We start from the raw sequence: 26,602 nt of genomic DNA, 5'->3' as shown, positions 1-26,602 counted from the left end.
AAGGAAAATAACGCATGCTTCGGACTACTATAATTAAAAAAAAATGTGAATAACATTACATTAGCTGATTTTTTTTTATTTTTTCCACCGGAACTAACCTTTGACCCCATGCGGTCAACCAAATGAACCAATCAAAAGCGTGCTTACTACGGCGCTGGCTGTATCGGCTGTATCCAATGATACTTGGCGGAGGGTTATTTGAATGCTGAGGAGCTTGTTGTTAGCTGCATAGTTGATGTCCCGCAACAAAAGCGGTTTAAATACGAGATAAGCATTTATTTAGCGGACACTGCAACGACCATAACAATTATCGTTAGCTAGCGTTAGTTGAATACTCCAGGAAAGCATGTCGTCTTTGGAAGTTCAAGCTGCGGTGAGTAAACAAACGTTAACAAGTTAACGTTAGCTAGCTTAGCTCATTGCATTTGATCCCTGTGAGCGTTAACGTTAGTTTGTTTAGCTAGCAACGTAGCAACGACCATAAGTTAACATTATCGTTAACTAGCGTTAGTTGAATACTTCAGGTAAAGCATGTCGTCTTTGGAAGTTCAAACTGCGGTGAGTAAACGAACGTTAACAAGTTAACGTTAGCTTAGCTCAGTGCATTTTGACTCCTGTGAGCGTTAACGTTAGTTTGCTTCTATAGCAACGTAGCAACGACCATACCACTATCGTTAGCTAGCGTGAATTCCCCAGCAGCATGTCGTCTTTGGAAGTTCAAGCTGCGGTGACTAAACGAACGTTAACAAGCTAACGTTAGCTTAGCTCGGTGCATTTGATCCATGTGAGCGTTTAACGTTAGTTTGTTTCGCTAGCAACGTTAGCGTGCCTCCTTCATCAAGTTCTGTACTCTGCTTTATTTAGCGTTAGTTATTCCTTTGCCCGTCGTATATATCAATGCAGTAATTGTTCATGTTGTGTGGAGAACAGCTGCCACATCCTTACATTATTTAGCTATGCTTTGTTTTGATTTGTTTTGAATGGTTCTTCCTAACAGCTTACGGGCACCGAAAACCCAACACAGATGGGGAAAGCCACGGCACCTGTTCAAAAGAGACCTGTACTTGGAGAGCGGACCACCAACTGTCCAGGGATGCCGGTTAACACAAAGGTAACGTTATGAATCAACATGTGTTGTGTTGAACTAGCTAAGTCTAACTCTGAGAGTGACATTTAATTGTACTTTGTTTTCCTTCAGAAGACGGAGCCAGGCAAAGGTTCAGCCAAACAGTCTGTGAAACAAAAAGTGAAACAAGCTGTTCGTCCCATGCCCCGTGAAGAAGCACCTGAAGACCCACTACCCCCTGTGGCAGAGGAGACAGCTGGTGATGTGTACATGGAGGAGGAGGAAGAACTGTGCCAGGCGTTCTCCGAGTCACTCCTCGAGGATGTTGATGAACAGGACGGAGACATGCCGCAGCTTTGCTCAGAGTATGTCAAAGACATCTATGAATATCTTCGCCAGCTTGAGGTAATTCATTGTCTTTATTTGACCTTCCTATGCCATGTTCTTTCGTTGGCATTGGAGTGTGTATTTTATATTACAAGTTCTGTCTCCACAGGTGCAGCAGGCTGTGCGCCCCAAGTATATGCAGGGATACGAAATTACTGAACGGATGCGAGCTCTCTTAGTTGACTGGATGATCCAGGTTCATTCCAGGTTCCAGCTGCTTCAGGAGACTTTGTATCTGACAGTTGCCATCATGGACCGTTTCCTACAGGTACAAACTATTTGAAGCGTTTTCTTGTCTCAAACAAACAACAAAGCTAAACAGTTTAGCTTTTTGTGAACTAGCTCTCTAACATTTCCCATTCCCTCCCCACCTCATCACTTTTCTGCTCTCCCTCCCCTGCACGCTCCCCACCTCCTCCTAAAACATGGCACCGATTCTACCCTAAAGCATGGCACCCATTCTATCCTATATATTTTCTATATCTCTATCAATTGTTCAATGTGTTATCATTACTACTGCAATTTGCTACTGTTGTGTCAGCTAGAATTAGCTAGACATATTTTCTATGAATCCCTCTGGGACATGCTTGTGAATTAGGGCTATACAAATAAACTTGACTTGACACTCTTCTTAATGTGCTGCAGGTCCAGCCAGTGTCTCGCCGAAAGCTGCAGCTTGTCGGTGTCACTTCCATGTGGGTGGCCTCAAAGTACGAGGAGATGTACAGTCCGGAAGTTGCAGACTTTGCGTACATCACAGACGATGCTTTCACCAAGGGCCAGATTCTGGAGATGGAGCAAGTGATATTGAAGACGCTTAATTTTGAGCTGGGACGCCCTCTGCCTCTCCATTTCCTCAGGAGGGCATCAAAGGTTGCAGGCGTGAGTTTGTCTACTAAATAGTTCCCAACACCTTGAGGATGAAGTATGCATTCATGGCCGTTGGCAGAAAGCTTTTTTTATTATTTATTTGTTAATTTATTTATTTTTATGAATAGAAGTTCTGGGATGCAAACTATTCACCTTTAGGTGACAGTTGTCTTTTTTTATCCTAAATACAGTATGTCTGTCCTGGTATTTGTCACCTTTTATTATCCATGCATTTGCATCCCTGGAAGTTAGAGAGTTGGAATTTTGTCTCCTGTTTTCATGTAGTTTATGTCATCGAGGCTCTCAAAGTGACTGTCTTCCTTCTGTTTAGTGTGATGCAGAGAGACACACGCTGGCGAAGTACCTGATGGAGCTAACTCTCCTCGATTACAACATGGTGCATTACCGCCCATCAGAGATCGGTGCTGCTGCCCTCTGCCTCTCCCAGCTGCTGCTGGGTGGGCTGCTGTGGGTGAGTTCCCTGGAGTCAATCGGGCTACGAATGGATTCAAAGGTTGACTGAAGCAAGTAAACATGAGTTCATAAGGCAAATGACATTGAGTGACTTGATCTCTTCTCCTCCCTTGTGTTGCAGTCCCCTACTCAGCAGCACTACTCAACTTACGATGAGGCCCACCTCAAGCCGATAATGCAACTCATGGCCAAGAACGTGGTTACTGTAAACGAGGGGAAAACTAAGTTCCTGGTGAGTTTGTTGGCATCAGTGCAGTCTCAATAAGATGAAAGTGTCTTTTGGCATGATCTAATGTCTTCTATTCCCCTCCAGGCTGTCAAGAACAAGTATGCGAGCAGCAAGCTGATGATCAGCCTCCTCCCTCGGCTTAACTCTCAACTCCTCAAGGAAATGGCTGCTGCTGTGCTCGACAATCCATGAGTTGTTTTTCATTCGTGATTTGAATTAGTTTTACCTTGCACTTTATTTTAGCCAGACCAAGACTGGAGAAATTCACTAAATTTTAATCAAGGTGTTTTTCTTTTTCTTTTTGCTAATGCTTACTTGCTAACTTTGTTAGTAATTCTTGGCCCAAAATCTTGAGGTACACATGAACCCCCCCCCCCCCCCCCCCAACACACCTTAACTGTGGTGTACTACAGCCTGTCATCAAACCTGACTACCTGGGGGCTAAGAAGTCTTATATGACATGTTTACCTATAGCAAGGTTATAGTTGACAGCAGAAGTGTTCGAAAGTTAAGATGCTGTCGACACATGGGGTTTTTTGGGCTCACGGTCGTTCTAGAGAACATGCAGTTTAAAACTCCTGTTCCAAAATGCATTTTCTGCTGCCCGTTCTGTTTGGTGTGAGGACATTTCTTTGCCTGATTGTGTGCATGGCATGCTCAGTTTCACACGCACATGGCTGGTACATTTGTTTCAAATTATATTTGAAACGAATGAGCACAATCTTGGTTCCAGTTTGACTTTTCTACAATAAGGCACTAGGGTCAAAAGCTTGTCATGGACATAAGTATGTCCATGACAAGCTTTTTGTTGTGCAACATTGGGTTTTCTACCTCAATCGGTGACCCTAGTGCCTCATTGTAGAAAAGTCCAACTGGACCAAGATTGTGCTCATTCTTATTTTCCTGTAAGCAAATACCCCATCAGATGTGTTGACATTAGCAGAATTAAGGTGTCTGTAGAATGTGGTTTTTGTTTTTTGGACTTTGATAGCATCAAGAAGTCATGGGGATTTCTTTTCTATTGTGTATATATATCTATATGTACAAAAAGTTGTTCTTATTCTGGTTTTTGACTTTCATTTTGTTTTTCACTACATTTCTGATCCACCCTGTATAAGACAGTCAGAATTAATATACATTACTATCAGCTACATATACTTTACAGCTGCAGTGCAGGAGTTGTATCTCTGCTGTGATACATGCGGTGAGGGCCTATTGTATGATAAACATGAATCGTTCAATTCTTGACATTGATTTGGCTCCACATAGATTGTTTTAGAAGTGTGTAATTTGTTATATTCCCTTTGTGTTTTAGAAGTACTGTGAATAATTTGTTCATGGGGGGAAATTAAACCATCTTGATTTTTCTACCATAATTTAGTACATGGCTTGTCTTTCACCTTTTCATCCTTGTGTGCTGTTGATTCTGCAGCCTATATTCTGAGCGTTTCTTGGATCTGAATCATAGACTGTATATCTGAATATTCACAAATAGGGCAAGTTTACAAAAAAATGCTAACTTCATCCTTTTACTTAGACTGGAATGCCAAAATACAGAAGTGCTTGAGTTGTCACAGGACTTGGACTCGAGTCAAACGCAGAGGGGATCCAGTCGTCTAGGTCTAAAGTCTAATATGTTATGGTCTATATCTAATCTACATGAACCAAGCTCATCTGTGACCCCAACAATTTTGCAACCAAATTCATTTATTTTATTCATTTATTGTTCTAACCGGTGCCTCAGCTCTCCCTTGTAGCATCAACACTTCATATCCTGAGGAATGTGATGGGGATTTGTATTTAAATGAAGGAGTTCACCAGGATTTCTTGTCCTAAACAAGATCATGAGTCAAACAAATGCAACCTCTGCCTCACTTTGAACAAAGTCATGTCTTACCCAAAACATGACTGTCTTGAGTCCTTGACTTACGCTTAAAGACAAGACCTTGAAAGTAATTCAAAATTAATTGAATTTGTCCAGGAAACTTGTCTCACATTATAGTTATAAATTATTATTATTTTTAATCATATATTATAGTTTTTTTTCTTACATTATTTTTTGGCTCCATAGATTTAATTTATGTTATAAATGTCTTGATAAAAGTCTAATACAATTTTGATTTTCTTAGCATAAATGTATCTGACGTTTCACATCCTTTTAAGTTTGCCAACAATTCTGCACCTTATGAGCATTGATTAAATGACAAAATGAACAAGTGCTTTGTCTTTTCACCATTTATTACTAAAATAGGTTTTTGGTGTGTTTGTGCAAAGCTGACAGGTTTCATGTGTGTGCGTTGGTGGGAAGTGAGTCCTCAGGTCCTCTTGCCTGGAGTCAGGGGAGAGGAGAGGGGGGGTTGTCTCAGTTGAAGCGGACTCTGCGCATGGAGCCCACAGTGCTGCTCTGGCTGCCCCAGTCAGAGGAGTTGTTGTAGTCACGTTTCTCCAGAACGTAATGAGGACCTCTGTAGTTTGGCTCCTGGTACACCACCCACCTGTGGACACACAGAGGCTGGTTAGACTGGTGTACTGGTCTGTATTGAACACTTAAAGGAACACTCCGCCCATTTTCAACCAGCTTTGTATCATTAGAACATCAGTAGTATATCAGAAAACTAAACGGTTTTGAAGTCTCATTTAATTTGACAGTTATTGAGTGTTAAAGTGTGGACCAGTGACATCACTGGTCCACACTAACTCAAATTAATAACTCATTAACTCAAATCAACTCTCAATAACTGTCAAACTATTCATCATTCATCTAGTTTGACAGTTATTGAGAGTTGATTTGAGTTAATGAGTTATTAATTTGAGTTAGTGTGGACCAGTGATGTCACTGGTCCACACTTTAACACTCAATAACTGTCCAATTAAATGACAGACTTCAAAACCGTTTACAGTTTTCTGATATACTACTGATGTTCTAATGATACTGACAGCAGGAGATGGAGTGTGAGCGAGGCGGTGCACTTACGCTCCTCCCTGGACGCGGATGGAGGCGGCTCTGTTGAGGCTGTAGCGGTTCATCAGGTTGGGGATGTCGTCCTGGATCTCCATCTTCTTACCAGAGAAGCCGGCTCTCTCGAACAGCTGGGCTCTGGCGGGGTTGTTGTCCTATACAGGCGGCATCACATAGAGATACACTGAGTGGGTGTGTTTGTGGACACAATGTTATCCCTTTCCAAAACGGGACATTCTTTGTAATCAGAGACCTCCAGCAGGATTGGTGACACTGCACAAACCAGACTGTCTCAAGGGTTTGTGGCAAAAAAAAAAGGAAAAAATTTGATTGTGGGGGGAGTTTAAGAGACATTTTTGTTACAGCAGAGCAGAACTTTACAATAAAAACATAAATACTGTCCTTATACTATTTTAACATGAGTTTAATATTCTACTCTGGGGTGTCAAACATGCGGCCCGGGTGCCATAACCAGCCCGCCAGAGGGTCCAATCTGGCCCCACAGGATGACTTTACAAAGTGTGAAAATTGCACTGAGAAGTCCTTCAATCCAATGTGATGCACTTAAGGCTAATAGCTTATGTTCTATATTTTCAGTACCATTGAATACAAAGTTACAGACAACAGATTTCATCATTTATTTGATAGTCCTATCATAGCTGAGATAACCCTATGTGAGCACGTGTTCTTTATATGTACACAGTACGTGTAATTCTTTACACTAAAAGAAACTTGTAGATGTTATTTCCAAGTCATTATGCATGGAGTTTCTTTATCTGGTCCATTTGAGACCAAATTGGATCGCATGTGGCCTGTGAACTCAAATGAGTTTGACACCTCTGACCTCTGACCTCTGTCTACATAACGCTATTAACTTGTTACTTCTTTCTTTCTTTCTTTTTACCACCAAATCTATCTAGGGTTTTTGCTAGATTCTTTTGGATTTGTCCTCCATTTATTTAGATTTTGATCTTGTTTACAAATGTGTTTTTTTGACCATCAGACGAAGTTCAATAAGAGCTTTCCAATAACACACATTTTAAACCCTTTTGCATCAAACTCTTGATCTGATTGTCTCTTAATAAGGACAATAGAAATTATGCTCAGATTGAGTGCAATCCATTTATCTCTTGATTGATACATATTTGTATTTTTCTGACCACCTGATGTACACACCTGTATGTGGCTGCTGTACTGTACGTGTGCGCCTCACCTGCTTGACAGCGCGGACAGAGGAGATGTGGTCCATCTGGGCGCACCACTTCTCGTAGCAGTTGTACTCCCCTCTGTCGGACATGTCCCACAGGTACTGACGTCCCCGGAAGTTGTCATGCTCGTAACCGATCCACCTGCAAAGGACAGGAAGGAAGGAGAGGTGAGTCAAAGATAGGAACACAGAGAGAGGAGCAAGGGGGGAAAAAACAGGAAACCCAGAGCGCAAACCTTTAGCCAGTACTGCAGGAGAATTCTCTAACTTGATGATGTTACACCCCGACACATCTTTCCTATCACTTCAAATTTTGAATGTTAAATTGATTTCTTGATCCTGCAAACATATTCTAAGGAGTTGGAATCAAGACTATATCCCTGTGAGTTTCGTAGTTGGGGCTAAACAGCAATAACTCATCCAGTGGTTGAAATTCCAGATCACCACACACACACACACACACACACACACACACACACACACGTCACACACACACACACACACACAGACACACACACATGTCACACACATGTCACACACATGTCACACACATGTCACACACACACACACACACACACACACACACAGTACACACACACATGCACAAAATCACCAAAGGTCAATCTGTCCACCAATTTTCATGGAATCCATTCATACGTTTTTGAGATATTCTTCTTAAAGATTGAAAAACAAACCGATGAAAACATAACGTCCTTGGCAGAGGTAAAAATGGTGATATACTTGTGGATTATATATATATTATATCCTGTCCAGGTGTTTTTAGATGGTTTGTCAACTGTATATGTCTACTTTTTACACACGTGGAGCTTCTGTGAGCGGGTTTAACCAATAAAAGGCATACTGTGATGATGGAAGAAGAATGACCACTGAAAGGTCACGTCAAGAGAAAAAGGTTGGGTTTTTATTTTCAACATAAAATAGGTCTATACTCCACTTTTCATGCGATTAAGAGTGTGTGTGTTGCAGTGACATATACTGTGCCGTAGGTGGCGGTGTGTGGCCCACTTACGCTCCGCTCTCCACTTGCACAGAGTTGCATCTCTCAGGGAAGTTCTTCTCACTGAGTTTCTGGCAGTCGGAACTCAGGTCCAGCCGTCTGCCGGCGAAGTTCCTCTGCTCGAAAAGGGTCACCTGAGAGAAACACGAGAGGCTTGTGACCCCTTCAAATGAACTTTCCTGACAACCCCCCAACACGGCGAGTGGTGAACAGTTCGACATTCTTTCCGATTTGACCATCATCATCATCATCATCAGAGGTCAAGAGGCTGAAAACTAGTCAGTATTTCACAAGAAAGAAGATACATTTAGGAAACGTCAGAAAACTACACATGAAGTTGTATAGGCCTACTGTAGTAGAAATGTGCCCCCCCCTTCCCTATCCTATAAAACAGGGATACTCAACTTGCTTTGCTATGATAGGAGGCCAGGGGCCAGTTAATAAACAAACAATATACATTTTTCTGTAGCGGATTGTAGGTTTTTGGGGTGTCAGCCGGAGTTTAGTCTGACAATGTTGTGCACACCGGATAGTTAGTTAGGTTAAGTTAGTTAGGTTAAGTACATACATAAGTGCCTGGGTAGTGAGCAGACGGCGGTATTTGACAATTTAGCTGGAGCTCAGTCAAACTTTATTTCATGTTAGTTTTACAATGAAAACTAACGTGAAATTATTAGAAAATGGTCGGGGGGCCACTCTGCACCCTGTCGCGGGCCGCCTCTGGCCCCCGGGCCGCAAGTTGACTATCACTGCTATAAAACATCTGGGAACCCCCAAAATTATATATATATATATACAAAAGTACAATAAACTTATTATAAACATTATTTAGGTCAGCGCTACAAACACACTATTCAGTACCATATATCCCACACAGTCATGTGACTCACCCTCCCACTGGACCCGTAGAAGGCACGTTGGAGCACAGACCCCAGCTTGCTGTGGACAGAGAAACACGTTCATGGGGAATTATGTCATTCAATATGAAGAAGATTAATATGTTCAAGAGACACTTTTGAAGTGAAAACTGGAGTTATTGATCATTTTCATGAGTTGCTGTGGAAGTATTTGCATATCAGATCTGAGTCCCTGAGAATTATCGATGGAATTTTGGCTATGAATTTGAATTTTCAACTGAAATTTCAATTTCAAATTTCAGCTCTGTTGGGGCGTCTGGGTAGTGTACGTAAAAGCCCTCGCCTACCACCGTGGAGACCCGGGTTAAATTCCCGCCAGTGGTACTTCTACTGGTTCCTATACAGACACAATTAGCCGTGTCTGCGGGTGGGATCTGAGTCCTGGTCGCCGCACTAGTACCTCCTCTGGTCAGTTAGGGTGCCTGTTCGGGGGGGAGGGGAACTGGGGGGGAATAGCGTGATCCTCCCACGCGCTAAGTCCTGTCGGTGAAACTCCTCGCTGTCAGGGAAAAAAAGAAGTGGCTGGCGACTAGCACATGTATCGGAGGAAGCATGTGCTAGTCTATAGTCCCTCTCTCGGCAGAGAGGGTGGAGCAACGGCCGCGACAGGGAATAGGCCAGTACAGTACAGTATTGGCAAGTACAATTGGGGAGAAAATGGGAGACAAATCTGGAGGGAAAAAAATTGATAAAAAAAAAAAAATCAGTTCTGTTATAGTTTAAGAATGTTAGTTTTCTCCGTTTTAGTCGGATTGTACCTCAGATGTATGCGTGTGCAGCATCTCCGCTGAAATCATCAAAATTGTAATGATTTGGGCAACTGGTTGGAGGAAACCGAGGCTGGAGGTGGGATGTCCAACCATGACCCCTGCCCCCGCCCCTCCACCACACACACACACACACACAAACACACACACACACACACACACACACAGCTCAGCTCGGTGCCCGCGTGTGCTGCACGGTGCTCTCAAACATACCTGGTTTGTTGGGCTAATGCTGAGACCTTAGTAAAGATGTTCATGCCGGCTCTGCGAGGCCAGAAGAAGGCCCCTTAAATACAGCCAGGTGAGCCTGACCCGACAGGTACTGGAAAGCTCATAGTGGTTCTGCAAGAGTCGCCGGGGCCTGGCGAGCCATTGATATGCTAAACACACACTGTCCCATGCTCATGTTGTCCTCTCTCTGCAAAGTCTGAATACACACACACACACACACACACACACACACACACACACACACAAATGAACCACAAACAGCCGCACACAGATTAGCACAAAAAAAAACACACGGCAAGCAATAGCAATGCATGTGTGCACACAAGTATACAAACACAGAAAGTACACAGGTAGTGAGTACACAAGCATTGTGTTTCTGCACAAACAAACACACACACACACACACACACACACACACACACACACTTACATGTAAACGTGTGGACAGGGAGTGCAGTGCTAACAGTTTTGGCTTTGAACAATTCAGCATTTTCGACAACAATGCTTTGCCCCTGATGAGAATAGTTGTATTCATGCTTTGTGCAGGGCCAGCTTTAACACACTGTATTGACTGAATAGGCCCGGTGACCCTGAGGGAGGTTGCACTGATGGTGGAGGCCTCGGCCATGAAAATGTATGGCGATGTCACTTCTATGAACGTATAGTGGGTCTACTGCACCAAACCGGTCAGAACAGTTCCACTGGACAGTTGGGTCATTGGCATTTGACCGCTGATATTTCACAAATTACAATGTGAATGTAGAGATCCTCGTGATCTGACATATTGTGTATTGATCTGATATATGATATGTAGAGAGCAGAATTACAGCTTATTAAAGGCTTTATCTACCCTATAGCTTGTGGTATTTTCTGTTATTTCTGGTGTGTGTGTGTGTGTGTGTGTGTGTGTGTGTGTGTGTGTGTGTGTGTGTGTGTGTGTGTGTGTGTGTGTGTGTGTGTGTGTGTGTGTGTGTGTGTGTGTGTGTGTGTGTGTGTGTGTGTAATTTCTATTTATATCTAGGTTTGTGTTTGGACTCGGACACCCCCCCCCTCCACCCCCCACCCCAATGAATTCGGTGTAATCTGTTATTTTATTTTTTATCAACATTTATTCTAACAAAGGATTGACTTGATCAAAAGGCTCAGTGAATGAATACATTAATCTGTGTGTTTCAAAATAATCTAATATAAGGTCAATAGGTATTCTATGCAGTTTGCACAGATGTCGAGGGTGTCATTTCCTTTGACAAAAATATAGGATGAGGGGATTGGTTATTATGAACAGTGAAAGATTTAAGCACTATTTTATAGAATGGCTCCTGTGCTTTTTACTTGACTAATTCAGTGGTTCTCAAACTTGTTCACGTTAAGGACCCCTAAACGGGCACAAATTAGACCCCGGACCCCCATTAGATAGGATTTTGTCGCAGGGTCCCCCATCTGATCAAGATTTTTGCTTTTAGATGTTTTATTACAGAAAGTGTATGAAACCCATGACCAAAATAGTTATACATTCTGTCATTGTGTTATTTACGGATGGAATTATATAGTGGGAAATAAATGATTCTCCTTTTTGCTGGGGGAAACCCCTGGAACCCCTCGAGGACCCCTGGGGGTCCCCGGACCCCACTTTGAGAACTACTGGACTAATTAACCACATAATTATACCATGAAGCTCTCAGTGGGAATATATATTTTCACGACACTAAATATGAATGTGCTGAATGAAAGCCTTGCAAAAAGCTGCAAATGGATCAGACTCACTAACATGAACTTTGCTGACATTGTCAAAATCCATCCTTGTTCCAAAAGATCTGTTTGCCCCAGCAAATTACCCTCACAGTTCATTGATTTCAAATGGCAGGGTATTTGGGGGGAAAGGAGGGGGGGGGGGCACTGAATAGCAGGAAATGTACTGGATGCCTCACTGTGTTTTGTTCGGGGGACATTAGCTCTGAACCCACCCGGGGACATTTGTGAGCATTAACCAGGTCCAGAAGCTTGGGGACGTTTCTTGCATTTTGGAGTCGTTTCCAGCGGAGACAAATGCAGGACGTGCTACAGGTAGACATCTATATGTGGTTCTGAGTGGGGCGGCTGTCTGAGAAACAGACTGGGCAAAGGGACAGACACAGGGATAGACACAGCAGCACAGGCTTTGATAGGAGGCGACGTTACATTTTTAGCCTTTTTTTCCCTTCAAAACGCAAGGCGGTTATCTTATTTGATAAGATTAATATTTTATAAGGTTATCTTTCGCACCACTAAATTGTCTGGTTTGAAATGTCGCTCATCCTGACAGTGCTGGACAAGCTGGCTTATTTCCTGTCTCTTATAGCATTTTGTGTCAGTGTGTCTTATAGCTGGCTGAAATGAAAGTAGATTCTTCCAAATATCCACATGGTCTGAAAAGGGCAGAGTGGAATACATTGATCCTTAAGATTTAGGATTTGTTTTAGGATGGTTTTGCTCTAAACCTTTGGACACCACCTGACACCTTTGTGTAAGTTTCTTAATCTTTACCTTATCTTGACATCTCTGTACATTTCACATAGCTGACCTGTGATCTGTCATCAACAAAATATATATGATTCAGGGTCGACTCGACACTGAGATTTGCTTCAGATTGAGAGGAGATGCAGCCTTGTAACCTTTTTTGTAGGTTTTGACAGTCTGAGTTGCCATCTGGACAGTGTTGGGCAAGTTACTTTCAAAATGTAATATACTACATATTCCTAGTTCCTTTCATTTGAAAGGAATAAGTGACTTTACAATATTACTGTCTGTGTAGAGTAACTCGTTACTTATTATTACACTACTTTTGAATTACTTTCACCAAACTAACAGCAGTAGCAGAATGACATCGGAACCATTGTGAAAAATAATTTCAACCGTCTTGAAGTCAGTGTAAACCATCCAAAATTCTAAATGTTATCCTTTTCCCTTTGTTATTGTCATCTATAGTGGATATTTGCATTTAAAAAACACACACAATTTGATTAGGAAATTAATGTATCTTTATTTAAATATGTCCTTTGATGAAAAAAATCTAAAATAAATCCAAGTCCATTTGTAACTTGTGTTACTTGACAAAGTAACTGGTATAATATTACTGAAATCCTATTTGGTGATAAGTTATATTACTGAGTCACTGCTAAAAGTAATATATTACATGTAATAGTTTTGTAGTTACTTTTGTAATGAGTTACCCGCAACACTGCATCTGAAGCACCATATCTGTGAAATCAGTGTTGAAACTGAGATGTGTGGTGCTATCTACTCTTTGCGTAGGTGTAACCGAAGACAGTGCGCTCCTTGCCAAAGATCACTATGCTGCCACGCTGGATCCTGAGGCCGTACCATGTGCTTGTGTTGGTGCTGTGTGTGTCAGCCAGCGAGGACTTTGACTGGACAAAGAATGAGAGATCGTCTTTCTACTATAGCACCTTCCCAACTGGTATGACCGGTAGCAAAACAGAAATTGTCCAAACGAAGGCTCCAAGGGTGATTCAATGCCAAAGTCTGTGCCAAAGTGAACGTTCAAAACAAAGCCCATGACCGTTATGGCTTTCTGTTCCACTGTAGGCTTCTCATGGGGGGCTGGAAGCTCTGCATATCAGACCGAAGGAGCTTGGAATATAGACGGCAAAGGAATGAGTATCTGGGATGCATTTGCCCACAAAAAAGGCAGAATCTTCCTAAACGACACTGGAGACTCGTCGTGTGAAGGCTACTACAAATTCAAGGTGATTATGCAGTAAAGAGTGTTTGATATCTGTCCAGAAAAGTCCAGGAATTAGACGGATAAACTGGAAGGCACTCGGAGAGCGAACACTGAACAAGGCTCCCATTTTTCATCTAACTTAGATTTGAAGTTCAATTGATTTCTTGATTCAGCAAAAGCAACCGTAGGATCTGTAATCAAGTCTCTATCTCTAATAGTTCAATAGGGCGAAAATTGTCTAATGGTAGAAAACCCAGATCAATATCATCGCCAAAATCCAATCAATTGTGCATTGGCCCAAGGCCGATCTGTCCACCAAATTCCATGGAAATCTGTTCATGAGTTTATAACATATCCTGCTGACAGACAGACAGACAGACAGACAGACAGACAGACAGACAGACAGACAGGCAGACAGACAGACAGACAGACAGACAGACAGACAGACAGACAGACAGACAGACAGACAGACAGACAGACAGACAGACAGACCAACTATCAGGGGCGAAAACATTTCCTTTGAGGAACTTAAAACGTAAAAATTGAATAAAACACACATGGCGTAATCATAAAAATGCAACAATCACATTTTTTGAAATGTGTTTTTCTGCTCCATGTTTTTGAAGGATGACATTGCCTTGATGAAGGACATGAAGTTGAATCATTATCGTTTCTCCATCTCCTGGCCAAGGATTTTACCCAACGGACTGAAAAGTAACCAGACACCTCCACTTGTATCTCATCGATAGTATCAGAGATTCCACAAATATTCACTTGTACGCTGCATGACTGTGTGTTGATGCTATGATAGTGAATGCTGACTGCAACTGTTTCAGGTGAATACATCAACGAGAAGGGAATCAAATATTACGATGATCTGATTAGTGTGCTTCTGGACAATAAGATCACGCCCATTGTTACCCTGTATCACTGGGATTTACCCCAGGTGAGCGCTGTACACTTGCATTTGTTCTGACTTTCCATTTTGCTCGTTGAAAACAAAAGTTAGATGCCGGTCAAAGCCTTGAACTCTGCTCTATGCATGCTGTGACTTCCCAGGTCTTAGAGGAGAAGTATGGCGGCTGGCAGAACAGCAGCATGGTGAACTACTTCAACGACTTTGCCAACTTCTGCTTTGAACGATTTGGAAGCCGAGTGAAACACTGGATCACGTTCAACAACCCATGGGTACGTACAGTATGTCGTCATGGACGATATCAAGTTGAAATGTGAGATTGAGAAAGACGCTGTAAATGCAAATGTAATGGTAGATTGTATTGCATACTGTATCTTTCTGTCTGTATTGTGGTTCCAGTCCATGGCTGTAGAAGGATATGAAACAGGAGAACATGCACCTGGGCTGAAGCTAAGAGGAACAGGCGCTTACAAAGCTGCCCACCATATCATCAAGGTAAGGTAATACTGGAGTCATGGGTCAGTGGTCTATTGCTATCAGTGTTGGGCAAGTTACTTTCAAAATGTAATGTACTACATATTACTAGTTACTTTCATTTGAAAGTAATACATTACTTTACAATATTACTATCTGTGTTGAGTAACTCATTACTTATTACACTACTTTTGCATTACTTTCACCAAAATAACTGCAGTAGCAGAATAATATCCGCTGCCCCGGGAACCATCCCGAAAAATAATTTAAACTGTCATCTATAGTGGTTATTTGCATAAAAACAGACAGTTTGATTAGGAAATGCTTGTATCTTTATTTAAATATGTGCTGTGATTAAAAACAAAAATTAACTAAATTTGTAACTTGAGTTACTCGACAAAGTAACTGCTATAATATTACTGAAATCCTATTGGTAATAAGTTATATTACTGAGTTACTGCTAAAAGTAATATATTACATGTAATATGTTACTTTTGTAATGAGTTACCCCCAACACTGATTGCTATATATATACAGTATATGCATACAACACACATCAAGGTAATACTGTCCTTCTATCTTTCTTTGCAATAGGCCCATGCTAAGGTTTGGCACACTTATGACACTCAGTGGCGAAGCAAACAGAAAGGTAACTAATTTACCTTCAATTGTGTTTGTGAAACCCATCCGTGTCCTTTTGACTGGTTGGAAGTGAAACTGTGTGTCTGTCCAGGTTTGGTTGGGATCTCCCTGTCTGCGGACTGGGGTGAGCCGGTGGACATCTCCAACCAGAGGGACATCGAGGCAGCGGAGAGATACGTCCAGTTCTACATGGGCTGGTTTGCTACTCCCCTCTTCAACGGAGACTATCCTCAGGTCATGAAAGATTACATCGGTACGTAGCGGTCACACAGAGGCCATTTAATAATAGATTGTATTTGTATAGCACTTTTCATTTTGGACAAAATCCCAAAGTGCTTACAGAGTAAAAATAAAATAAAAATAAGATAAAATAATTAAAATAATAAAAAATTAAGAGGGGAATATTTTTTTTTTTTAAGTAAATAAAAGATTAAAAGAACATTAAAAGAACCTAAAAAATCACATAAAAAGCCTAAAAACTAAGGAAAGCACAAAACTAGAAGGCTTTATTAAAAAGGAAAGTTTTCAGTCCCTTTTTAAAAGCATCCACCGTCTGTGGAGCTCTTAGGTGGTCGGGAAGAGTGTTCCACAGACGGGGAGCGGCAGAGCAGAAGGCCCGGTCTCCCATGGTGCGGAGCTTGGTTCTGGGGGGATGGAGGAGGTGATTGTTATTTGAGCGGAGGTTGCGGGAGGAGGTTTGAGTTATGAGGAGTTCCTTGAGGTATGGGGGGGCATGGCCGTGGATACATTGATGTGTCAGCAGAGCGATTTTGTATTCGATTCTGGAGGAAACAGGGAGCCAGTGAAGAGAGTGGAGGATGGGGGTTATGTGGTCGTACTTTCGTACTCTCATCAGGATCCTCGCAGCAGAGTTTTGAATGTGTTGGAGCTTCTGGAGGCTCTTGCTGGGGATCCCGATGAGGAGCGCGTTGCAGTAGTCCAGCCTTGAGGAGACAAAGGCGTGGACGAGTTTCTCAGCGTCTGGCAGGCTGAGTGTGGGACGGAGTTTTGCAATGTTCTTGAGGTGGTAGAATGAGGTTTTGCACAGGTGTTTGATGTGGGCGTCAAATGACAGGTGAGGGTCGAACCTAACGCCCAGGTTGATGACCGATGAGGAGAGGGGGATGGTTTGGCCAGAGAAGGTGATGTGGGTTATGGGGGATGACTGGACCTGGTGGGGGGTGCCAACTAGAATGGTTTCAGTTTTGGAGCCGTTTAGCTGCAGGAAGTTGTCATTCATCCACGCCCTTATCTCCTCAAGGCAGGTGGTGAGAGATGATGAAGATGCAGAGGGGTTTGGGACAGTTTTAAGGTAGAGCTGCGTGTCATCAGCGTAGCAGTGGAATGAAATTCCATGCCGGCTGATGACACTACCAAGGGAGAGCATATACAGAATAAATAAGATGGGTCCGAGAACTGACCCCTGGGGGACTCCACAGATGACAGAGTGCGTCCGGGACTTTGCGTCCCCCAGGGCGACATACTCGGTTCTGCCAGACAGGTAGGACTGGAACCAGTGTAGAGCAGAGTCAGAGAGACCGATGCAGTGGAGGCGGTTGAGGAGAATGTTATGGTCAACAGTATCAAATGCTGCAGTCAGATCCAGGAGGACCAGAAGGGATGGAGAGCCAGCATCAGCCGCCATCAGCAGGTCATTTGTGACCCTGACCAGAGCTGTTTCAGTGCTGTGGGCGGTGCGGAAACCAGACTGGAACTTTTCGTATAGCTCGTTGGAGTTTAGGTGGCCCTGGAGCTGAGCAGCAACCACTTTTTCCATCACCTTTGAGAGAAATGGAAGGTTTGAGATCGGCCTGTAATTGGCAAGCACGTCTGGGTCAAGGGTGGGTTTTTTGAGGAGGGGTCTGATGACAGCAGTTTTCAGAGCAGATGGAAGATGGCCGGCTTGGAGGGAGTGGTTAATGACATGGGTGATCAGGGGGGATAGAGTATGGATGTTTGATTTCACCAGGGCAGTGGGAAAAGGGTCCAGGGTGCAGGTGGAGGCTTTCATTTTACAAATGATGCCCTCAACCTCTCTCGGTGTAACTTCATCGAAGTGGCAGAGACGCTGGGAAATCACAGGCTGAGGGTCAGCATTTGGGAGATGTAGAGATGAGATGTTGGAGAGGAGAGAACGGATGTTGTTTACTTTTGCCCGGAAAAAGTCAATAAAACCATTGCACTGTTCATCTGTGGGTTCCGCTTGTGATGGGGTTTGTGGCTTGAGGAGATGGTTTATAGTGGTGAAAAGCTGCTTGGAGTTTCCAGGATTTTTGTTTATGATGTTGGAGTAGTGTAGTGACCGTGCGTCTCTGAGGCATTACACCTGGCATTAACATGCGTTGTCTTCCATCAGATTGCAATCAGATTGTACTTGTCCACATTAGCCTGATTCCATTTACACCTGGTGCTAACATGCGTTTTTCCTTATCCAGATAACATCCAGATAACTTATTAACACCCAAAATGGGTGTCCTCTCAAGCCACATACAGTTGCTGTATCCAGATTGAGAGGACACATTGCATTTACACTCGTGTTGAATGTGTACACAATGCATCCCTGACCACCTCCGGAGGTGGTTTGGCCGATCAGATTGCAATCCGTCCTCAATGTGTCTTGGGGGCGTTTACACCTGGCATTTCAAGTGGTCAAGCACAATCTGATTGCAATCTGAAGGCAGAAAACGCATGTTAATGCCAGGTGTAAATGGCCTCAAAGAAACGCAACATGTTCTCGTACAAGCTGTTGTATGATATCTTAGGAAAAGTCATGCGCCCTTGATTCATACTGTACCTATAGGGTTATGGTGAAGGGAAGCAACCAAAGCAATTTGGTGAAGGTTAGGGCATCTCAACCTGGGGGCTGGAACCCCTCAGAAATCTTCTGAAATACTCTTGATACTCTGATAATCAAATGAAAGAACCTGAGAAGGCGAAATCATTCTTTGTGTGCTCTGCTCACTCTGCATATTGTAGCCTGCAAGAAGCTTTTATTGTAGGTCACTCTGCATATTGTAGCCTGCAAGAAGCTTTTGTTGTAGGTCACTCTGCATATTGTAGCCTGCAAGAAGCTTTTGTTGTAGGTCACTCTGCATAATTGTAGCCTGCAAGAAGTTTTTGTTGTAGGTCACTCTGCATATTGTAGCCTGCAAGAAGCTTTTGTTGTAGGTCACTCTGCATATTGTAGCCTGCAAGAAGTTTTTGTTGTAGGTCACTCTGCATATTGTAGCCTGCAAGAAGCTTTTGTTGTAGGTCACTCTGCATATTGTAGCCTGCAAGAAGCTTTTGTTGTAGGTCACTCTGCATATCGTAGCCTGCAAGAAGCTTTTGTTGTAGGTCACTCTGCATACTGTAGCCTGCAAGAAGCTTTTGTTGTAGGTCACTCTGCATATTGTAGCCTGCAAGAAGCTTTTGTTATAAGAGGTCACTCTGCATATTGTAGCCTGCAAGAAGCTTTTGTTGTAGGTCACTCTGCATATAATTGTAGCCTTCAAGAAGCTTTTGTTGTAGGTCACTCTGCATATTGTAGCCTACAAGAAGCTTTTGTTGTAGGTCACTCTGCATATTGTAGCCTGCAAGAAGCTTTTGTTGTAGGTCACTCTGCATATTGTAGCCTGCAAGAAGTTTTTGTTGTAGGTCACTCTGCATATTGTAGCCTGCAATAAGCTTTTGTTGTAGGTCACTCTGCATATTGTAGCCTGCAATAAGCTTTTGTTGTAGGTCACTCTGCACATTGTAGCCTACAAGAAGCTTTTGTTGTAGGTCACTCTGCATATTGTAGCCTGCAAGAAGCTTTTGTTGTAGGTCACTCTGCATATTGTAGCCTGCAAGAAGCTTTTGTTGTAGGTCACTCTGCATATAATTGTAGCCTTCAAGAAGCTTTTGTTGTAGGTCACTCTGCATATTGTAGCCTACAAGAAGCTTTTGTTGTAGGTCACTCTGCATATTGTAGCCTGCAAGAAGCTTTTGTTGTAGGTCACTCTGCATATTGTAGCCTGCAAGAAGCTTTTGTTGTAGGTCACTCTGCATATTGTAGCCTGCAATAAGCTTTTGTTGTAGGTCACTCTGCATATTGTAGCCTGCAAGAAGCTTTTGTTGTAGGTCACTCTGCATATTGTAGCCTACAAGAAGCTTTTGTTGTAGGTCACTCTGCATATTGTAGCCTGCAAGAAGCTTTTGTTGTAGGTCACTCTGCATATTGTAGCCTGCAAGAAGCTTTTGTTGTAGGTCACTCTGCATATTGTAGCCTGCAATAAGCTTTTTTTGTAGGTCACTCTGCATATTGTAGTCTGCAAGAAGCTTTTGTTGGAGGTCACTCTGCATATTGTAGCCTGCAAGAAGCTTTTGTTGTAGGTCACTCTGCATATTGTAGCCTGCAATAAGCTTTTGTTGTAGGTCACTCTGCATATTGTAGCCTGCAATACGCTTTTGTTGTAGGTCACTCTGCATATTGTAGCCTACAAGAAGCTTTTGTTGTAGGTCACTCTGCATATTGTAGCCTGCAAGAAGCTTTTGTTGTAGGTCACTCTGCATATTGTAGCCTGCAAGAAGCTTTTGTTGTAGGTCACTCTGCATATTGTAGCCTGCAAGAAGCTTTTGTTGTAGGTCACTCTGCATATTGTAGCCTGCAAGAAGCTTTTGTTGCAGGTCACTCTGCATATTGTAGCCTTCAAGAAGCTTTTGTTGTAGGTCACTCTGTATATTGTAGCCTGCAAGAAGCTTTTGTTGTAGGTCACTCTGCATATTGTAGCCTGCAAGAAGCTTTTGTTGTAGGTCACTCTGCATATTGTAGCCTGCAAGAAGCTTTTGTTGCAGGTCACTCTGCATATTGTAGCCTTCAAGAAGCTTTTGTTGTAGGTCACTCTGTATATTGTAGCCTGCAAGAAGCTTTTGTTGTAGGTCACTCTGCATATTGTAGCCTGCAAGAAGCTTTTGTTGTAGGTCACTCTGCATATTGTAGCCTGCAAGAAGCTTTTGTCGTAAGAGGTCACAAGCCAACAGGGTTGAGAACCACCTTGTTAGGATTAGGTCACTTTTGCTCAGTAGGGAAAATTGACAGAAAATTAAACGCATAGGGCAGCCATTCCCAACCTGTGGGCCAGGGCCCACTGGTGGGCCGCAACGGTATTGCAAGTGGTCCACCAAATCATTTGCAAAACATTATATTTGTGGGGGGGGGGGGGAGTAAATTATTATGATTATATATGAGAATGCATTTCTCCATTGTTGAATAATACCGTTATTCAATTGGTAATAAATTAATCATTCATTAGCCTATTGCAGACATCCCTTCACTTTTAGTTTCTGATTTCTGCATGGTGCTGATGGACAGCTCCTTTTATCATTAAAATAAAAAGTGCTCTGAGAACGCATTATTTGGCCTCCGTACGATTTACGGTCGCATGTGAGCCGCGAACAATTTTGGAGATTTTCAAGTGGGCCATGAGTTGGAAAAGGTTGTGAACCGCCGGAGTAGAGAATTGAACCCGGGTCTTCAGAGTTTAAGTTTACAAAGTTGGCATGTACCGACATGCTGCGTTATTATCCACTTTTTTCTATTAAAAATCTTTTTTTTTATTAATTAATTAATTAATTAATTAATTAATTATTATTATTTATTTATTTTTTCACTGCCTGGTCATTTCTGTGGTACAGGACATGATCATCAGATGTTTTGGTAAACGTTATATGGACATGTATCTGTCCCTACACAAATCAATAAAATTGAAATGACATGTGTTGCCCCGCCCAGGCAGGAAGAGTGCCCAGCAGGGCCTGGGAGTGTCGCGGCTGCCTGTCTTCTCGCCTCAGGAGAAGAGCTACATTAAAGGCACCTGTGACTTCCTGGGCATCGGCCACTTCACCACCCGTTACATCACCCAGAAGAATTACCCATCAGGCCGAGGGAGCAGCTACTTCGCCGACCGTGACCTGGCTGAGCTGGTTGACCCCCGCTGGCCAGATCCCGGCTCAGAGTGGCTCTATTCAGTTCCATGGGGATTCCGTCGCCTGCTGAACTTTGTCAAGGTACGCAAAGGCAATTTTGTGTAAAACCTTCCAAATCTGAAGCTATATTAGATAATAAGGTAAGGGGACGCTATATGAAGCTGTTAGGGACCTGGGTTGTAACAGCAGCAAAAGGATATAGCAGGTAAAGAAGTTTATATAAAAATAGAACATAAACAATAAAAACCAGGGTTACCGATAGCATTGATAAGCCTTTGAGACAAAGGGATCTGATTCAAGTTTTTGAAAACGAGTTTATGGCCTTGAAAATATTTATTAAAACATAGCACCCAGATTCCTCAATATGCCTCAGCTCTCTCCCTCCCAACATCAATACTTCACAAACCCCAAAAAATATAGATTTGTTTTTGTTTTTAAAGGAAGAGGGGTGCAGGATTTCTTTAATTAAAATGAGTAAAACATAAAGCTTAATATGATGCCTAATTTTGACATGACAGTTAATCAAAGTATACAGTTTCAACAAACAAGACATTGAAACCAAAGTAATTGCAACATGCTTGAATTTGATGTCCAAGTTTTTTATGTCCAAACATTTGTGTGATATATAAACATACCTGCCCACATTATAGACTGTAAGAGTGGGAAGTATGGTTAAAGCATATGTTTGAGACAATCTGGCTTGAGAGACTAACAGGAAGTACAAACACAATCGGAAGTTCTGATTGTGTTTACACTTCCTGTGACTCATAAACCTAGTCGGACTCATATGTGAGTCAAACTAGGTTTGACCAGGTGAGTCAGACTAGTTTGAGCAGGTAACACAGCCGGCGTTTTGAACAGGAAGTCGTGACACAATGGGTCAAGTGGGCGGTGCTACATAAGGTGAATGCATAGCATCAGTGAACATTATGCATTGTAGCTTGCCGCCATCGGTGTGAATGGGTGAATGTAGGCTTTGTAAAGTGCTTTGGATAAAAACCTGATAAAAACACTATAAATGCAGTCCATTCACCATTTATTGAAGCATAACAATATCTGCAAGTACAGACAGAGTATAACATGAATGTAATGCCACATCTCCCCAACAGAGTCAGTACACACAGAGTATAACATGAATGTAATGCCACATCTCCCCAACAGAGTCAGTACACACAGAGTATAACATGAATGTAATGCCACATCTCCCCAACAGAGTCAGTACACACAGAGTATAACATGAATGTAATGCCACATCTGCCCAACAGACTCAGTACACACAGAGTATAACATGAATGTAATGCCACATCTCCCCAACAGAGTCAGTATGGAAACCCCATGATCTACGTTACAGAGAACGGCGTCTCGGAGAAGATGATGTGCACCGACCTGTGTGACGACTGGAGAATGCAATTCTTCAGAGACTACATCAACGAGATGCTCAAAGGTCAGAAACAAAACTCCATACATCGCGAACATAGAGAGCCAAAGTGGAACGTCACTTCCTGCTTCAGCACTGTACCAGAGATTTCCATCCGCCATTTATTTTCCCATAGACATTTCGTAAAATGCTTATAAAAATAGTTTGACTTGTTCAAACCAAACGGTACAGATATATTTAGAAACAAGAGAGATCACATAACATTTCACTCAGACCAAAACGTAAAAAAACAAACATTTGTTCAATGTTATTTTTTTAAGTTTTGGACCGTCTGAGTGAAATGTTCTATGGTCTCTCCCGATTATAGCGCTAGCTGAACCATTTGGTTTGACCAAGTAAAACCCTTTTTATAACCTTTTTACGAAATGTCTATGGGAAAATAAATGGCGGATGAAAATCTCTGGTACAGTGCTGAAGCAGGAAGTGACGTTCACTTTGCCTCTCTATAGGTGTGATCAAGTAAATGTTGATTAAGTCCAAAGTCAGTCTCGAGTCTTGATTGAGGCACAAGTCTCAAGTCAAGTCCCAGTCTAAATAGAACAGCAAGTCAAGTCAGAACAAATCAATTTAATATCTTTAAAGAAAACAAAAATATCTAGGACTTTTCAATGCAAATTGATTTTAATAATAAGATAACAATTTGATAAGAGCATCATGAGTTTTGATTTCTACTTAATTTGGTTTCAACCTCAATCATTTCAATGCAATACATTCAATACATTCTATTCAAATTCAGAATTTAAATAAAGTCGTCTGGTGGAACAAATCTCATCACTTTCAATCTACCATTTACACAAACACAAGTTTTTTTGTCGAAACTTTAGAAACCTTTCCAAGTCATTAAAGTACAAGTCAAATTCAAGTCCCAAGTCATCAAAAGCCAAGTCATGTCTCAAGTATTCCCTTCGTGCATCAAGTCAAGTCTCAAAACAATTAAGATTGGGACTCGAGTCTAGAGACTGCCTCATATTTAGTCTTTAACCTTGTTTCTAATCTCCTTTTACTGATCAACTTTTTTCATTTTATTAATTTATTTTAGGTTTATTTAACTTGCATGTTAGTGGCAAATAAATAAACAACATGTCTCCTTGTTTTCTTTCTTCTCCTGGTCCATATCATAGCAATGAAGGATGGGGTGAATGTGAAGGGCTACACAGCATGGTCCCTGCTGGACAAGTTTGAGTGGGATGAAGGCTACTCCGAGAGGTTTGGACTCTACTATGTGGACTTCAGGAACAAAAACAAACCACGTTACCCAAAAGCCTCCGTTGAGTACTACAAACGCATCATCAGCTCCAACGGCTTTCCCAACCAGAGAGAGGTAAAGTCTCCTTCTCGTGAACTACAAACACATTCCACCATAAAATTACATATTGTATGAAAATATAGAAAAACAATGAAAAAATTGATTATAAGCCCACTAAGAGTCGGTTGTGTCTTTCCAGGTGGAGAATTGGAAGAGGAAAGCCATAGAGACTTGCTCCTCCAGCAACCAGCTCCTAGCTGCAGGTGAGTGCCACCCAGAATTACCACAAGGTGTGATAAGCTAGGTGGGGCAAAACAAAGGACAATTCTGTCTCGATTTCCTTATTCTAACATCTAACAGGGTTTGTCTTTGTTTTGCCCCTCCAGCTAGAAGAAAATCCCAGGAAAATAAGGAACATGCAGGGATGCCAAAGGCTTGGCCAGTGCATGATGAAGTTTAGAGCTACAAAGAGTCAAATGTGTGAGATGACGCTGCAGCTCACCTGGACATCACATTTAAGCACTGTTCAATGCATTTCAGACTTGTTTTGGGGAAATTCAAGGGCTCAAAATTGACCTTTTCGGGGCTAAGACATGACATTGGTGAGAATTAGACAGTAGACACCATAGATCTGTGATACTCAACTTGCGGCCCGGGGGCCAGATGCGGCCCGCGATAGGGTGCAGGGTGGCCCCCTGACTATTTTCTAATTCACAATGAAAACTAACGTGAAATGAAGTTTGACTGAGCTCCAGCTAAATTGTCAAATACCGCTGTCTGCTCGCCACCCAGGCACTTATGTATGTACTTAACTAACTTACTTAACATAAGTGTGCGCAAGATTGTCAGACTAAACTCTGGCTGACACCCCAAAAACCTACAATCCGCTACAGAAAAATGTATATTAATGTTTGTTAATATTAGGCCCCTATAGCCTCCTGTCATTTTACAAAAGTGGCCCCCGGCAAAGCAAGTTGAGCATCCCTGCCATAGATGATCTCGTCATATGAAGAAATCTTGTTGAATTCCTTTTCAACCTTTTAATCATTTTAAACAGAAAACAGGCATATTGATGAGTTTGGATACTATTTTAAGACCATCCATTCATTTGAAATAAATAAATAAATAAATAAATAAATAAATAAATAAATAAATAAATAAATAAATAAATAAATAAATAAAAATCAATTAATTAATTAATCATTTAATAATAATAATAATAATAATAATAATAATAATAATAATAATAATAATAATAATACTAAGGGCTTAATTTATTTTTTCAAATCCACAAACCTTCAAGGATTCCCAGGGCCTGTGTGAACCATGTCCAGTGGATGCTTTCTTTGAATATTGAACATGGAATTGGAAATGTCTCTGCTGTCTGTTTCAGATCCCTTGATAGGCCACATGGAAATGGTAACAGAGATTGTGGTGCCCACTGTGTGTACGCTCTGCATTCTCCTCAGTGCAGTCTTCCTCATGTTCCTGCTGCGCGGACGCCTCTGAAACACACACATGCGCACACACATACACACACACACACACACACACACACACACACACACACACACACACACACACACACACACACTTCTGTTTTCACCATGCAAGACCTCATAGCGGCCTTGAAGCGGAAGAAATCAACCTGAGAGTGATTTTGCTTTCAAAGCTGTTATGTGAAGCTATTTTCTGTCAATTCATTCTGTTGATTTATTTGTCATTCTGTTGCATTTTGAGCGAACAGACACTTTTTCAGGCCGACATGATAACAGCCAATAGATGTCAGCACGATTCCAGATGAATTAATTCAAGCTTGGTATTTGATGTGAAATGAGCTAATGAGCTTTGTTTCAAGATACCCTATTTTATTTTTGAACAAACTGGTCTTGTGTGGTTTTTGATAAGCAGTTAAACAATAGCCGTGTGTCCACCCACCACTTTTATACACATATTGCAGAGAGGATGGAAGGTTCCAACGTCAATTGGTTTTTAAAATGGAGAAATAAGATAAATGGAGAGGTTTTATAATCTATGACTGTATATTGTATGTATATGATCTGTGGATCATAATTGAATTCATCCTCAATA

At 41.9% G+C, this 26,602-nt stretch overlaps 3 protein-coding genes across 4 annotated transcripts; 2 read left to right on the top strand and 1 right to left on the bottom strand.

The window, feature by feature from the left end:
* The first annotated feature begins 236 nt into the window (after positions 1-236).
* LOC310790859 (G2/mitotic-specific cyclin-B2-like) lies at positions 237-3,784 on the top strand. 2 transcript variants are annotated; one of them, XM_083652570.1, is made up of 8 exons: positions 237-373; positions 998-1,111; positions 1,202-1,471; positions 1,563-1,721; positions 2,099-2,335; positions 2,655-2,795; positions 2,919-3,029; positions 3,111-3,784. In XM_083652570.1, exons 1-8 carry the CDS (start codon positions 347-349, stop codon positions 3,216-3,218), a joined length of 1,167 nt encoding a protein of 388 aa, XP_083508696.1. In that variant the 5' UTR covers positions 237-346; the 3' UTR covers positions 3,219-3,784. The 2 variants fall into 2 exon arrangements, with proteins under 2 accessions (XP_083508696.1, XP_083508695.1); XM_083652569.1 differs by having other exon boundaries at positions 1,199-1,471.
* A 1,604-nt stretch (positions 3,785-5,388) lies between these two features.
* crybgx (crystallin beta gamma X) lies at positions 5,389-10,163 on the bottom strand (the record flags this gene model as incomplete). Its single annotated transcript, XM_083653078.1, has 6 exons — positions 10,108-10,163; positions 9,101-9,149; positions 8,223-8,344; positions 7,199-7,334; positions 6,001-6,140; positions 5,389-5,521 (listed from the first exon to the last, which is right to left on the bottom strand). Exons 1-6 carry the CDS (start codon positions 10,149-10,151, stop codon positions 5,389-5,391), a joined length of 624 nt encoding a protein of 207 aa, XP_083509204.1. The 5' UTR covers positions 10,152-10,163.
* A 3,292-nt stretch (positions 10,164-13,455) lies between these two features.
* On the top strand, positions 13,456-26,020 carry LOC310791378 (lactase-like protein; the record flags this gene model as incomplete). Its single annotated transcript, XM_083653070.1, has 13 exons — positions 13,456-13,582; positions 13,711-13,871; positions 14,476-14,563; positions 14,686-14,795; positions 14,909-15,037; positions 15,165-15,260; positions 15,834-15,888; positions 15,973-16,138; positions 21,638-21,908; positions 23,145-23,271; positions 24,387-24,586; positions 24,711-24,774; positions 25,905-26,020. The coding sequence occupies 13 exons, from the start codon at positions 13,456-13,458 to the stop codon at positions 26,018-26,020; spliced, it is 1,710 nt and encodes a 569-aa protein (XP_083509196.1).
* Between the last annotated feature and the right edge of the window lie 582 nt (positions 26,021-26,602).

Source organism: Poromitra crassiceps, assembly GCF_964638095.1.
Source record: "Poromitra crassiceps genome assembly, chromosome: 16".
NCBI classification, from domain to species: domain Eukaryota; kingdom Metazoa; phylum Chordata; class Actinopteri; order Beryciformes; family Melamphaidae; genus Poromitra; species Poromitra crassiceps.
This window is presented reverse-complemented; position numbering and strand designations above follow the sequence as displayed.